This window comes from Panonychus citri, unplaced genomic scaffold, assembly GCF_014898815.1.
Source record: "Panonychus citri isolate SS breed McGregor unplaced genomic scaffold, ASM1489881v1 Contig00104, whole genome shotgun sequence".
Taxonomy (NCBI): domain Eukaryota; kingdom Metazoa; phylum Arthropoda; class Arachnida; order Trombidiformes; family Tetranychidae; genus Panonychus; species Panonychus citri.
Genome location: NW_026515509.1, coordinates 523,501 through 539,044, shown reverse-complemented (window position 1 = coordinate 539,044; position 15,544 = coordinate 523,501). Strand labels below are relative to the sequence as shown.

The 15,544-nt window shown below is 30.7% G+C and overlaps 4 protein-coding genes across 4 annotated transcripts; 2 read left to right on the top strand and 2 right to left on the bottom strand.

Moving 5' to 3' along the window:
• Positions 1-1,061: 1,061 nt before the first annotated feature.
• LOC128389026 (glycogen [starch] synthase-like) lies at positions 1,062-4,379 on the bottom strand. The gene is given in 7 exon segments (XM_053348535.1): positions 1,062-1,407; positions 1,473-2,035; positions 2,038-2,218; positions 2,298-2,681; positions 3,077-3,438; positions 3,441-3,650; positions 3,740-4,379. Coding segments are annotated over 7 exon segments (2,061 nt in total). The 5' UTR covers positions 3,897-4,379; the 3' UTR covers positions 1,062-1,203.
• Positions 4,380-4,608: 229 nt separating this feature from the next.
• On the bottom strand, positions 4,609-7,454 carry LOC128389028 (beta-ureidopropionase-like). The gene is made up of 7 exons (XM_053348537.1): positions 7,246-7,454; positions 6,877-7,136; positions 6,710-6,804; positions 6,029-6,190; positions 5,294-5,545; positions 5,022-5,219; positions 4,609-4,892 (listed from the first exon to the last, which is right to left on the bottom strand). Exons 1-7 carry the CDS (start codon positions 7,341-7,343, stop codon positions 4,806-4,808), a joined length of 1,152 nt encoding a protein of 383 aa, XP_053204512.1. The 5' UTR covers positions 7,344-7,454; the 3' UTR covers positions 4,609-4,805.
• Positions 7,455-7,926: 472 nt separating this feature from the next.
• Positions 7,927-11,048, top strand: LOC128389029 (putative protein TPRXL). Its single transcript, XM_053348538.1, has 3 exons — positions 7,927-8,052; positions 8,159-9,140; positions 9,698-11,048. Exons 2-3 carry the CDS (start codon positions 8,810-8,812, stop codon positions 10,201-10,203), a joined length of 837 nt encoding a protein of 278 aa, XP_053204513.1. The 5' UTR covers positions 7,927-8,052; positions 8,159-8,809; the 3' UTR covers positions 10,204-11,048.
• A 286-nt stretch (positions 11,049-11,334) lies between these two features.
• On the top strand, positions 11,335-15,256 carry LOC128389031 (Golgi-associated plant pathogenesis-related protein 1-like). Its single transcript, XM_053348539.1, has 4 exons — positions 11,335-11,515; positions 11,592-12,597; positions 13,068-13,141; positions 14,787-15,256. The coding sequence occupies exons 2-4, from the start codon at positions 12,537-12,539 to the stop codon at positions 15,153-15,155; spliced, it is 504 nt and encodes a 167-aa protein (XP_053204514.1). The 5' UTR covers positions 11,335-11,515; positions 11,592-12,536; the 3' UTR covers positions 15,156-15,256.
• Positions 15,257-15,544: the final 288 nt, after the last annotated feature.

The window sequence follows — 15,544 nt, the reverse complement described above, 5'->3', positions numbered from 1 at the left end:
AAACAATTTACTGATCATTTTCATCATGAAACTAATTGTTAATAATTATAAGCCTGCTAATTAGAATCGGTAGTTTCACAATCAAGATTTTGAATAATTAAAAGCTATTAAAAGTCAACTACAATTAACGATAACAATTAAGGAAACATTTTCCCTTTTGCTAAATAATCTCAATGCATAACTAATTGAACTGAAAGCTTAATCAATGACAATTAATTACAATCAATCAAGTATAAACAAAGATAAACAAAGTTGATTAAATAATGAAGATGAAAGTTTTTCTTCAATATTAATTGTTTGTAATTGTAACAATTAAAAGTAATTGAATAAAGTGAAAAAATAATCTTGTGATATGATAATTTGTCAACCATCAAAGTAGATTGAGTTAAATTGTTAATGATTATTACTCAGGAAGAATTTTAATCAATTACAATTAAGTGAATAACAATTTCTAAATTGTTGTTGACTAAATGATTAACTTAATTGTTCTACTATTAATATTGTTAATCCATTTTTCATTTTGACGATATCACCTTAAGATTATTTATATAATTTTATTATTAAATCAGTAACAATTAACACTAAATTGTTTGGATACAAAAATTAAAATGATAAATCAAATTAAACAATACGATTAAATTGTTTCCAGGAACAATAATATTAATTGTTACCCATTCATTGGTTTAACTGTTTGATTTAATTACGGAAGATGATAAAGTAAATAGGAAACAATTAGAATTGGAAAAGTTTAATCATTGTTATTGATTTAATTCTGATCATCAATTAATTGTTGTATCAGATTAAGAGACATTGATTACAATTTAGTTGGTTAAAAAAAAAACGTCCAAACAAACAATTAGATGATAATGAAAAATTACAAGTTTGATTGTCAAACTAAATCAAAGTAACAATTAAAAAGTGATTAAAGTTTTTATCACTAACCTTTATGACTTAAAACAATTAACTGTTATTGATTAATTTAGTTTGCACTCACTGATTTTAATTAGTTGAACAATTGACCATCAAAAAGATTGATAATTGATTAGTTGATCAAATAAACATTTTCATTTAACTTTTTCATATTTTTAATTGACAGAAAATTGAAAGTTGATCCAGTTAATTGTAGTTTGTTAAATCATTATTATTACAATTGTTAATTTGGTTAATCATTTTAAAAGTTAATTGTCATTCATTGAAATCAAATTAATCACGAAACTCGTCATCTGAACTATCGTCGTCGCTGGCGGGTATCGATGGAGCGGGAGTCATAGCTCGAGATCGACGCGGTGAGGGAGGCTCACTGAAGGGTCGAGGATATTTGATTTGAAGTCTCTCCTCGAATTCATCTTCGGGAAGGAGTTCAGGGTGAGCGCGATGAACGGCAAGTCTTCGGGATCTTGCATAATACTTTGAAAGAGAGATTAATATTAAGATTAATAATCAGCTGATCAAAGGAAGAAAATTGGACTTACCACTCCAAGACTTTTCCAGTCTAAAAGATCACTCAGTCTTTCGGTACGATTTCGTTGAATGATCCGTTGGCGTCTTGTTAGTGAACAAAAATCGTACATTTGTTGAGTTAATTGTTGAACCGATTCTTCTGGACTTTTAAATCGTCGGTCAACTATATAGATACCATAGGACATTGGATCGGCCACATGATCGGCAATGAAACAACCGAACCCGGAAAGATTTGTTGTGACACTTGGTATTCCCATTACGGTACATTCACCTGGTGTATAGCCCCAGGGCTCATAATATGAAGGGAAAACACCAAGGTGACAGCCTCGAACAAATTCCTCATAATCCATGCTGAATAATGGATTAGTTGAGGATAAAAATTCCGGGTGAAAGATAACTTTAACTCGATCACTTCGGTTGTTGAATAATTTACATCGACGGATAGCGGCAAGTACCTGATCAGCTGAATCTTCGAGCATGTTGTGTGTACAAATCGGTGGCAGTGTTGACCTTGAAGCGGACAGAATACACCTTTTAAGTTTAACAATATCATCTGATTGAAGGAGCTGATCCCTGTTGGCATATTTCCACTAAGGGCAGATTCAAATAATCGTGTGCCAATTGCATCTTTCACCTCTTCAACTGTGGTCCTAAATTGCTTGGCAATTGCTTGACCTTTCAACGATTCAACATTGAAATTGTTGGTTCGAGCGGGTAAAATTAAGAAGGCAATTACAGTTGTGTCAGGTCTATGAACCTAAACAATTAGAATAAAAAAATTGATCATCAACCTGTTGATTCATGTTTATTTTTTTGCGTTTACGATTGTTGTTTACCTTTAATTCGTGATTGAGTCGTGCTAAACTTTCAATGAAAAGATCGGCTCCTTTGTTTGAGAATTCGTAACGACCAGCGATGAAAAAGTACAATGTCTTATCTAAATCGAAATCATAATGACCATGGAAATGACCACGAACAAATTCATTGATCTTCTCTTTTGCTTTACAATGAAGATTTTGAAACTCGTGGATAGCATGAAATCGTTTAACATTTAAACCATTTGGAGTAACAACATCGGGTTTACGTTTGAGTAAATGTTCCGATTCGATGGCAGTAATTTCCGAAACGGTGGTAAAAACATGAGCCGAATGAGCCGCTGCTCTCTCAATACAATATCTATGATAAATCTGCCGATCACCGGCTTCCTTATCCAAGTTAAACTGTGAAGGGAATAAAAAAAAATCATTACAATCAATTCAAAACATTTCTTCAATTAGTCTCTTCAGATTAATTAATAAACTATTCATCATGATAACCTTGAACTGATAAATCAATTGATAATTTAATAAATGTTTACCCCTTGTGCTAAATTGATTTAATAAGAACAATTATCAATACAATTAACGGTTGTTAACCAATAATCTTTTATAACTAGAGCATGAGAAGAGAGAGAGGAAGAGATTAAGATTGAGAGAGAGAAAAGATCTCAGCTGATTCCAAATGAAACCAAACAGTTAATTTTTCTCTATCATTGTTTATTTATCTCTCTTTTCCTCTTCTCAAATAAAATGAAAGAGACAAAACAATCAATTGATCGTAATTTGCAAACACTTACCTTATCAAGATTGTTGTAAAAATCAACAGCACCAGCACATAAATAGCGACCCAAAAGTGTCGCATGAGTAGTAAAAATGGTCGATATATCAAGATGTCTTGTTCGACATAAGATGAGGCCAACACCCGCTAACCATTCATGGAAATGAGCAACTAGAAGCGGTGAACTAATATCTCGAGCAGCGGCAACTTTGGTATAAAATGTTTCCAAAAACCAAGCGACACAATAACCAAAGAGAATTGAATCATTTGATTCAATATCGGTATTAGGAATACCAATGGAACATACATTCCAAAAATCGTGTTTCCATTCAGCCAATTTCCATGAAGCCGAATCAAGATCAACCAGAATGACCTGAGGGTACCATCGATTAACCACCGACCATAATAGATTTTAATTCCATGGGCAGCAACACTTTCAATTGTCTCCTTCCAATAGCTCTCAGTTGGTTCCAATAGTTCAACCTCAGTCTTGACCCAATGCTCCTTGTAAGGACCAATGAGACAATACTGGTCACCCAATTCTTCAACACTGACCGGTGCCTTACTACGAATAACAGTGTAAATACCACCGACTAAATTGGTGAGAGAGAGAGAAAGAGAAAAAAACATCAAGGGTAAAGCAACAAAAGGTCAAATAACGGAAACAGAGATCAACTCTTACCTTTGTTACAGACTTCCCATGCGATCTCGAAGCAGAATGGATTCAATTGGTCAACAAAAGCTCCTTGGTCAAGATTTTGATCTTGTAAACCTTCAATACGATAGAATCGGCGAGATAATTTGTTAGTTAACTGGGAACCACGAAAAGGTGAAGACATTTTGATGGAAGAAAAAAAAAATAAGAGAAAAAAATATGAAGACAGAAAAAGAGACAGAGGAGAAAAAAGAAAACAGTTAACAAAATATTCAATGTTATCCAGAAATAGATTTGGCACTGGATTAGTTTAATTAGTTCCGAGATTTAATCAAATGTTAAGGTCAACGTTGAGGTCAAATGTTAAAGAGAAAGTGAAGGTAAAAGGAAACAGAGAGAGAGAGAAAAAAAACAAAACAAAACAACAGAGAGAAGAAGGTAAATTAAAATGATTTTGTTTCCATAAAGAAAACAAATCGATAGAGAGAGAAGAGAAAGAGAGATGATGACAAGAAGATGACGAAGATGATGATCAGGTAAACACACGTTAATTCACTTGTAATCAATTCAATTAAATTGTAGTTTTATCCTCGATGGTGGAAGAAGATTTAATTCTAAGGGAGGACTTTTTCTTTCTCTCTCATTATCTCTCATCATCATCATCTTCTTCTTCTTCATTTGTCTCCCTCTCTTTTCTTCGTGAGCAAAGTAAATCAAGGTCGATGTAAATCTTAAAAGAAGATAATTTATCATCTTCTCTTTTTCTCTCTCATCATCATCCTTGTCTTCATCCTCATCTTCGTTTTCTCTGTCTTTTACTCTTTCTTTTCTTACCTTTTCCCTCTTTCTCTCTCACTCCCAAATTTTTATCATCATCTCTTAGATTAATCAGCTGATTGTTTTGATTGACCACTTTCATTTTAATCCAATTTGGTTTGGTTTCATAAGTTTTTTTTATTTACAACAATTTAATTTAAATGTTTAATTTAGTTTAGTGATCGTCATTGATTGTATTCGGTCAAGTGGTTTAATTGTTTTGGTCAATAATTAAGGCCAATGTTTCCCAAGTTAAATTGTTGCTTTTGATTAAATTTTAATTCTCCTTAATTATTTGCTGATTGTAATCAGGTTTGGAAGCCTCAGTCAGTGTTTTAGCATAATAATCCAATCGTTGTGTCATCTATTTAATTTAACAAGATGGAGAGAAAAATTTTCATTGTCAAAATTGTAAATTAATACAAACAAATCGTAAAACAATTACAATTAGTCATGGAAATTGTTATCGTTCAACTTGTCACAATTAACTAACCTTGAATCCCCATGTATCTTTAACCTGTCTGCAAACATTTAAATCAATCTCAGCAATTAAAAGTCCATCTTTGGTTCGAGATAAACACGGAGTTCGTTTACCATTTGGTCCAGTTATATAAGCCGAACCATAGAAATGTCCAAAATCTTTATGTCCAGGTAAACCATTTCCCGATGTAAACTCGTTCGGGAAAATTTCCTACAAATAACAACCCAAACAAATTAATAACAACGATTAATACATAAATTAAATTCTAATCATTAACTGCTTACAGTTCCAACTCGATTAGTTACACAGGTAAAGTAAGAATTGGCAATGGCCGCACATCGACCTTCAATTGGCCATAAATGTTCAGATAGTCCGGTGACCGTTGCATTCGGATTAAAGACGATCTCAGCTCCATTAATTTCGTACATTAACCAGTTGAGAGGGTGATGTCTTCCATAGCAAATGTTGACAGCGATTCGACCATAAGAGGTTTCGAAAACAGGGTGACCCAAGTTTCCTTCCATGTAATAAGTTGACTAGATTAATGGGATAAGATAATCGAATTACAATTAGTTGATCATAATTAACCCTTTCTCTCTCTCTCTCTTTTTTTTTACTAGGATTTTCGTTGTAAATGAGTACCAGCAATTAATATAATTCATCGTTGTAATGAACGATACCATGGGGTTTTCATTTGATTGCTTTAATCAAGGTTTTACCTTGAAAATACAAGTTCCTATGAGATCATCATCTGCTGATGATGATTATTGTAATAATTATTAACATTAATCATTAAAACTATTGATTAAAAGAAATCAAATTAAACAAGAAGAAAAAATCTCAGGAAAAAAAAGGGAAAATAATAGTAGAGTTAACTCATGAGAATAATAAACTTAATGGCATCAGAAACAACAATTAGCTGATTGTTGGCATGATGATTTTGTTTAGTTGATTAGAATTTGTTATCTTATTCATGGATTAGCTCAGACAATTGGATTAACTAATTGTTGCTGTCTTACCTCATTGAAATCTCCAACTCGAGGGATGTGATTCTTTCTGGTTTTACCGATTATTTTCCCATGTTGAGATATTACAACTGCTGAATTCCAGATAATATCACCATGATTCTCATCTCTTTCCAGAATCGGTGAGATAATAACCAGATTATGACGAGAAGCGAGCTAATTAATCAACCGAAATTAGAGTTAATTGTCATTAGAAACCAATTCAAGTGACAAAATCATAATAAAAAACCTTTACATGAACCTAATTGTGATGGAAATTAATTTCAACCACTATTAGGTCATTTTAATTGTTCTCAGATTATGTTAACGATTAAAATGATCTAAATATTAAAGTGATTAACGTAATTTAACACCTAATTAATTTGTTGATTTTTCTTTACTAATAATCACTCCAATTGATTGATAATGTGATTAAAGGTAAGTAAAATCTTAATTGTTGCTTGTTAATCACAATTTTTCATCATAGTAAACAAGTTGATTGAAGTAAAATTAATTGATCACAATTAGGTTAGATAATTAAGTAAGTAAATATTACAATTATGCAAAATTAAAGGTAATTTAAACTAAATTGATTAAGCAATTAGTTTCCTGATAATATGAATTAAAAAAAAACAAACAGTTTTTTTGACACAATTTGATCATTTTAAAGGCTAATTAACAAATTGTCATCCTCACCTCTTGGCATAATTTAATTGTTGGTCCATTTTCAGCACTCTCAGCAAATTCAGTCCATGGTAACCTTTCCCGTGTCGCAAAGGCAAACGGCATATCTAAATTATCACCAACAAAAATGATCAATGACAATGTTGATTGTTGATTAGAACTAATTAACAATCACTTACGCCATGTTTCCTGGAAACAAATGATATTCACTCCAGCCTTGGATGCTAACGAGGTAATTGATGATATCCGTTTATGTAAGGCCAATCGCTGCTGGTCAACAGGGTCACTTGGTGCCAATGGTGAAGCGTTTTGAACAACCGCAACTCTAACCAATCTTGGTGATCTAAGTTGTTCAATCTCAGCGTTGAACTTGTAGGCCTTTAATTCAACACCCAAAGTGTCAGCCGTTGATTCACAATTTTCCGGTAATTGTAATGACCTGTAACAATTAGAATGGAGCAGAAAACAAACAATAAACAATCAAATCAATCAATCAATCAATGGTCAACAATTCCAATGGACACTTGTTAATCTCATTTGAAACTTACCTTGGAATCCAACCATAGATATATTTCTTCACTTCATCTAAATGTTCACCCGGAATTGATTGTTCAATTAGAGAATCAAATGAACTAATTAATTCCATATTCAGAGAGAGAAACAAAAGAAAAGAAAAACAAATTGTTCCTTTAATTTCTAGAATATAAATGTAAATCTTTCTGTTTTTCTTTCTCCTTGGTAACGATTAAGTGTTTATCTTGTCTCTTTGTGTTTTCTTATTTAATTTTTCTCATCAATTCTAATCATTTCGTCTTATCTGATTTTAGATTAATTTCCTGTCAACAATGAGTGTTAATTTCCAACAATTAGAATTGATTGTTGTCATTAACAAAGTAAAGGCAATGATCTTTGTTGCTTAGTGTTTTCTAAGCCAAGTCATATGAATGTCAAACTAGACCAGAGGACTGAACAGAATTGAAGCGCTCAACCCAACGATTCTCAAGGTCATTGAGGTCATCTTCTAATTCTTTCATCACAGGAACTCTAAAATAAAACTTGATGGGTCATCTGATTTGCTCTTTCATATGAAGACCTTAAAATTACCTTTCAATACGCCCTTCGCCGGGAAATGACCTCAATGGCCTTGAAAATCGTTGGATCGAGCGCTTCGATTCTGTTCAGTTCTCTGGTCTAGTTTGACATTCATATGACCTTTAGTCCTTGAGATATTAGTTAACTTATGAGAATAATAAACTTAATGGTATCAGAAATAACAATTAGCTGATTGTTGGCTTGATGATTTCGTTTAGTTGATTAGAATTTTTTATCGTATTGTTGGACTTGTACTTTCAATGGTAAGTTTTTAATAGAATATCAATTGTAAAGTAGAGGAAAAAAATTCTTTTTTAGGCTCAAAAGGATTGATGACTAATTTTCTCTCTTTTATTTTATTTTCTGCAGTTTCAATAGTGTCAAAAGGAAATGTTAATAACGATGACGGTGATGGAATTAAAATTTATCATTAAAATTGATATAATTTCCGGTTAATGAGAGTAAACGGAACAACCAGGAAAGAGAATAGAGTTGAATCGGGTTGTGATATGTTTCTATGGTTTTCTTCAGCATTTAGAGTAACAGTAAATTCATTGTGAAGGGCAAGCGCAATTTTCCATTGATTACAAGAGTGGGAGGAAGAAGATGATGGAGATGTGATGGAGATGATGATGATGACAAGCTTCTCTTTTCTATTTTTCTCTCTCTCTCTCTCTCTACATTTTTCTCTTCCTAAATTCTCTTTTCTTATCCATTCCTGTTTCCTCTCTTCCAATGTAAACATTTTTCAACCTTTTCTCTCTCAGTGAGATCCCTTATTCCCTGCAAATTGGCTCTCTCTCTCTTCATGATTAATATTATTTCCTTCATCTTCTTTGGTGCTCCAAATTATTTTACACCATCACCATCATGTGGAGATGACAAGCAATGACTATTTTACCTTCTTAAAGCCAAACTGATGATCAATTCTGTTTAATCAGGGTGTTCAATAGAAATACAATTAACAATCAACTTCCTCTTTTATCCTACTGTTCGTGTGGTAAGTTATTATCCACCACCATGATTCAATATCACCAGAACTTGATTGTGTCCACCATTATGGTCTTATGTTTTTTACCATTTCTCTGGTCAGTGAAATTTGATTCACAATCTCCCATTCAAAGAGTTACTGATCATCTAAATGATTCTACAATTTCTAATACTTCCACATCTTCACCATCATCATCAGTAAATTTATTTAATTCTGTCCAAAGTGATCATAATTTTTTAAACACAACATCTCCATCTCCATCACCAACTAATACAACAGCAACATTATCATTGTCAAATTTATCTCCATCATCATCAACAACAAAATCTTTTCCATCGTCAACAATAATTAACAATTCAGGTAAAATTGATTTGATTAGTTGATTAATCTTTTCTCTGTAAGTTTATTACAATGTCCTTGACATTATCTCATAAACAATTGAAAACAATTCTGTTAAATTAACAATGTTTTACATTGATGTGTATTCATGATCCAATGTGACAACCATATTGTCATTCACATGTGATTACAATGTGAGTTAATAAATTGTCATCACGATTAACCTTGTATCTAAATTGCATGGTTTCAACATGATACACATCCTCTTACAGTTAATTCATTGTTAATGAATCAAAATTGTTTCATTTAATTCATTTTTACAGTCAATTTAAAACTTCACTTTCAATTTATGTTTTTTTATTCATAATGATTAAATCTAAATTATATAAATTATTAGAGAGGAAATTAGTTGATACATAATAATTGTCGTTCATGTAATGATTCAACAATTAACAATCGAGTATATTACCAATAATTAATAGAAAACCAAAACAAATGAATTAGTTTCAAGATTGAAAAACCTTTTGTTTTCTCATTAATTACGACAAAACTAATTAATCATTTCATTTCCATTTCAGTTTTGCCAAAATCATCAGCTGATATTGAATCAAGTTCCAATAAAAATGATTCAACAGCTGATTCAAGTCTTTCCACAGCCACCATGAGCACCAATAATTACACCAGGATAACATTGATGACCGATATTAATTTGAATCAACCAGTAACAACAATTTTATCCAGTCAATCTCTATCAACTAGTCAACAACAACAACAACAAGATCAACAGCAACAATCAACAATTAAAACATCATTTCCTCCTCCATTCCTGGAGTTTGTTGCTCTATCAGCGGTTCTCCTAATAATTACCGTGGCTTTGCTAGTCGGTGCTATTTACGGCTGTGTTAAAGTCTATCACACTCGTTATCCTATTCGAATTACCTTTGGCCGGAAATTTTCAACCTTCGAGAATCCAATTTATGTACAAAAAGCGTCCTCGTCGTGTGAGATTGACACTTCGAGGGAAAACCAAGCAGGTCCAACAGAATTGGATTCCAATGTGAATCTTCAAACAATTTACGCATAATCTATTCCTTGAATGGGTAAAAAAATGGAATCACAATCAATTAATTGTCTTCATCTTAATTCTCAATGATCTCATGGATTTTAATTTATTTAATTCTTTTGACTAGTTAACCAAATTCAACATACAAATCAGTCAACTTTTAATTACCAATCGAAACCATTTTAAACTGATTTAATCTTTAATCAAATTAACTTATGCTCATAAGCATTTTTTTAATGTAATTATTAATGATAATTATTATGTGATAGTTAATTGATAATAATTATATTATTATATTTATTGTTGATTACTATTCACACCGAACAATTATTTATTGTATCAAATAGAAATTATCTTGATGTAAAATTTTAATAACTTCTTGTGAAAGAAAAAACCAAACAATTAGACTAACACAATCTAAGAAAGAAACACCTAAATTGTTCACTTATCGTTGGTTAATTATATTAATTATCTCAATCAAATTGTAAACAATTAAATCCAATTAATACTTTTGGTCATCAGTCTATGGAAAAAATTTCTCGACCGATTTTCACTTTGTTTTCATTTTTGGCACTTTCTCCTCTTTACTTATCAATAATCATCGGCAAATAATTTAATTGTAAATTAATCTTTAATTTGTGTCAATTTAATTGATTAAATTTTCCAAAAAGTTAAATTAACTAAATTTTGCGAAATTGTCAAAAAACAATCTAATCATATTATCATCATTTGTCCAATCATAACCAAGTGAACGAGAAAAAAAGTTACACTTGAGAAAGAATTTAATTGTAACAATCAGGAATAATAATTAACGAATAATTTTACATTAAATAATCAAATTAAAGATCAAACAATTAACAAATTAAGTACAACGATTAGTTTAAATTTCTGGCAAATCATTTGACCATAAATGTGAACAATTAAACGCTACTAGTGTTAGAAAATCTTTAAGATTATGTATTGATATGAATGGTTATCAAATTGAATAAATTAATCGCTACAATTAACTTTTAGATTGTTTAATTGTTAACAATCTGGTCAGTTGATTAAAGATCAAAATTTAAAATTCGCGGATTTTTCGAAAAAGTTCGAGAAAGGTAAGTAGTGACATCTATTGGTTCATCTTTGGAATTGTTCATTTGAAGTGATTTTTGATTTCTTGTTTACTTTTGTTTCTTAATTATGTCTAACAATAATCCACGAGCTAAATTAAAAAAATTACAAATGGAAGAGAAAGTTTTAAGAAAATTAATTGATCTTCTTAGTGATCAGATAAGATCTGTTTCAACTGAGAGATTATATTTACAATATCATTCATCCGATAATCCAACAGGTAGGTTGTTGTTTTTCTCGTTCTTTGTTTTGATTTGATTAATTTTAATTTTTTCTATAATTCATTTTTTTTCTAGAAATGACCAGTAGTCAAAGTAGTAGTGAAACAGTTAATCAACCTGCTACAACATCAGAGAATACACTTAATCTGGAAGTTGATAAAACTCTGGAATCATATAAGCGTTCAGTTAATCGTGATGATCAAGAAATTGAGGAAGATTAAACCAAAGGAAAGAGAAAGTGAAACAAGTGTATTGAATGAATCAACGTCAACCATATTACATGATGAGATCCACCTTGAAATGGAAATTCAATTTTATACAAATATCATGAAGATATATCATGAAAAATGGGGTAGTTAGAAAGGAGAAAAAAAAAGGAACAACCCTGAACATACCTTTAGAATTGATAAAGTTCTGTGAGAGAGATAAAGAGACAGAGAGAGTTAGTGAGAGAGAAAGATAAAGAAAGAGAAAGGTGGGTTATGGGGAGTTGAAAAGGGTTGATGATGATCGGGGAAAGAGAGGGAAAAGATGACGATGAGCCTTCATGTAGCAAATGTCCCTAAGGTGTATACGAAATTGAATATTAGTCTGAATACATGGGATTCTGTTAATCAGAAGAGATTCTAACCCGATCCTGTGTGTGTCTGTTTCTTGTGTTAATTGTGTTACTATTAATTTAGTTTGTTAACTTGTCTGTGTTAATTTGTTTTCCCTTTTCTTTTAATTTCTTCTCATTTTCTTATAACAATTTTTTCTTTCCTTTCAAATTTCATTTCACTAACTAATATCATCTAAATCAGTTAACCATCTCAACTTGACCAACTATTTCTCGCTAAATTGTTCACCATTTGGTTATCTAATTTAAAAGTGTAACAATTTATATTTGATTCCATCAAAATTTCAATTAAGTGTTTTACTATTAATTGGATAATCTTTAAATCATCTTAATCTTCAAATTATTATTCAATTTTATTGGAAGTTTAAAATCAATAAGTAATTAAACGATTAAGAGGAAATATGTTAACCCAATTGTTAATCATTGTAATAATTATTGAAACAATTTATCAACCAGCCAATGGTAAGGACAATTCATTGATTAAATCTCGTTTTAAATGATTCACAATTAAAGTTATCAGCAATTAGTTAGCCAAAAGTATCAAGTTGAACAAAAAGTTTTGATCAACAATTAAAATTTGCCTTGAAAAATTAGTTTAATTGTCAACTAGAAAACAATGAGATTGAAAACAATTAACAAACATTGTTACTTTTAATTTAGTTACAATTGAGCTAATCAAGTTACTCAATCAATTAATTTTTACACCCACAACAATTTAACACCAACACCTTTTAATTACAACTTTTTGACAGGTAGATAATTAGTTAATTGATTGAGCAATTAGCAATAAATTAATGGTAAAACTTGAAATCATTTAATGAATAATTGAAACTAAATCAAGTTAATCATTTATCTATAAATTTAACTTGAAATTAATGTGAAGGTGGTTAATCAAGATGCTTAATTGTTTTAAATTTATCTCTTAATTACAGGACAAGATTGTCTAACTACCCATAATTATTTAAGAGCAATTCATGGATCATCACCATTGGAATACGATGAAGAGGTAAGAGAAACAATTAATAATTGTTAATCGTTAATTGCTGTCAGTCAAATTAAGGAAATTTAATTAACTAACAATACGAAAAAGTTTTAATTTTTCTCGTTCCGCTTTGATTTTGATTAATTAACCAAGGAAAAGTTTGTTTTTGTTTTCATCGGACACGACAATTAATAAATTGTTTTGACCGTCAACTGTTTAATTGTTAATCTAGATTAAATCTAACTTTCTATAGTACTAAATTGTTAACAATTTAAGCTAATTTATTATTCATTAAATGTTGAAAATCATTTGATTACTGAATTAACTCAAGTTCACCTTGATTAAAGGCCTTTCGAGTTGTAATGTGATCAGATTGTGTACCGTTAATTGTAAGGCCTAATTGTGATTAATGTCTTTCCACTTGAATTTCTGACCATTTTAATCATCATCATCTTAATCATAATCATTATCTTCCCTGTCATCATCTTTGTTAATCAGTTAATTGTTAGTAAACACAATGAAACCAATAAAATGTTTCTTTACCATTAGATGACCATCAAATGTAATTGTCTTTTAATGGTCATTTAAATTGTTGAGAAAATTGTTTTCACCAATCAATCAATACTCAACAATTTACAATCTATCATTTAGATTTGCAAACAATTAACCAGCAATTAAATTGTTCCCCCAATAAGCAACAATCATTGCAACACATTTGATTGTCACGTTAATCGTCCAATGACTTGATTCAAGAATTAAAAGCCGATTGTCAGGGTTAATTGTTACAGTTAACAGAGAGAATCACCATGATTTCTTATCAATCAGGTTAATCATCATCATGGAACTGATTGTAATTACGGCGATAATTTGAATAGTAATTATAATTCTTCCTTGAAAAGAAAACCAAAAACAGTGAAAAATAAGAAGAAGAAGAAACTGAATTTCGAATTTGAGAAAAGTTCTTTTTTCAAGATTACTTGAATTTCTCTCTGAACATTTTCACCACATTTACCATTGATTATCTTCTCATGTAATGATGTAATCTAATAACTCTCATCTTCACTATCATCATCATCTCTCACTCTCTTTCTCTCTCACTGAGAAGGTTAAATTGTTTTCAATTTACTTTTTGACTTGATTATATTCAAAATAATTATATTTGTATTAAGAATCAAAAGTGACCATGATCATGATAAATTCAAGATTATCTCGGGCTTTCCTAACATACAGAATCATTTTAACTTCAGTCATCATCATGTTTTGTTTTTAATTTGGTTGATTTTTTGATGATAACAATCAAGCAACAATACAAATTGCTGCTAATCATCAACACCTTAACCTTGCTCATCCTTTTAATCATTAGCTTATGTATTTAGCAAGTGAGATGTTGATTCGTGAGATTTACTCAGTGTTGATTAACTTGACAATCAAAACAATACAAAGATAATTAACTTTCTCTGTCCATCAGTTAAATTTAATTGTATTTTCTTTAAAAAATTTCAAAATAATTCCCAAAGAGTGTGATTATCTCTCTCTCTCTCTCTCACTCTTAAATCAAGGTTATAATAATAACGATTAACTTAATTACAGTTAATCTTTGACAATGTCAAATGTAAATAGAGTTAATTATCGGAGTTAATTGTTTATCTCTTTTTTTTTCAACAATTAGTTGGAAAGATTTGCCTTGAAACGAGCTGAATACATGGCGACTACCGATATCTTCCAGCACCCGAAGCGTTTACCTTATGGTGAAAACTTGTACTGGCGAAAAGGTTCCGTTCCGACCTGTCAAGACGCCGTCATGAATTGGTACAATGAAATTTCACTCTACCAATACAATTGGCCTCGATACTCGCCCAAAACTGGACATTTCACCCAAATCGTTTGGAAAGATACCCAAAAAATTGGCTGCGCTGCCGCTCAAAGCCCTCGAACCGAAAGGATTTACATCGCTTGTAACTATTACCCTCCGGGCAACGTGCGAGGTTTTTTCAAGCAAAATGTTGCTTATCCTCTTTATGGTCAATCAAGTAAATAGTAACAAAGTAAATGGTCAAACAATTACAATCCCTTTGGTCATCTACAACAATTTAGCTTTTATATATATACAATTAATTTTAATTACCGTTCTAATCATCAGTCTCATCACATTTTCAAATTATTTGCTTTGTTTTTCACTCATTTATATTTACATTCACTCAAGAAAACAAATTACTCAACAATCAACCAATTGTTGTTGTTTCAATTTAAATTTACTTTGATTTGGTTAAATCATCAACAGTTAGATTAGTTTTGTTTATTAGATGATTTAATTTTTAACTACGGGAAAATTAGCTAGAGGACATTTAAGTTAATTGTCAAAGGAAATTGGAAACTTATTTTTTACTATAAAAACTAATCATGATTAACTAATTACGATTCAATAGA

Bases quoted from the DNA above. Each gene is read 5' to 3' on its own strand.
- LOC128389028 (XM_053348537.1), bottom strand. From the start codon at position 7,343: ATGGAATTAATTAGTTCATTTGATTCTCTAATTGAACAATCAATTCCG. The intron at 7,137-7,245 runs GTAAGTTTCAAA...TAATTGTTACAG, and splicing joins ATCTATGGTTGGATTCCAAG to GTCATTACAATTACCGGAAA. The intron at 5,546-6,028 runs GTAAGACAGCAA...CCATTAATCTAG, and splicing joins GAGTTGGAGATTTCAATGAG to TCAACTTATTACATGGAAGG.
- LOC128389029 (XM_053348538.1), top strand. From the start codon at position 8,810: ATGATTCAATATCACCAGAACTTGATTGTGTCCACCATTATGGTCTTA. The intron at 9,141-9,697 runs GTAAAATTGATT...TTTCCATTTCAG, and splicing joins AACAATAATTAACAATTCAG to TTTTGCCAAAATCATCAGCT.
- LOC128389031 (XM_053348539.1), top strand. From the start codon at position 12,537: ATGTTAACCCAATTGTTAATCATTGTAATAATTATTGAAACAATTTAT. The intron at 12,598-13,067 runs GTAAGGACAATT...TCTTAATTACAG, and splicing joins AATTTATCAACCAGCCAATG to GACAAGATTGTCTAACTACC. The intron at 13,142-14,786 runs GTAAGAGAAACA...TTCAACAATTAG, and splicing joins CATTGGAATACGATGAAGAG to TTGGAAAGATTTGCCTTGAA.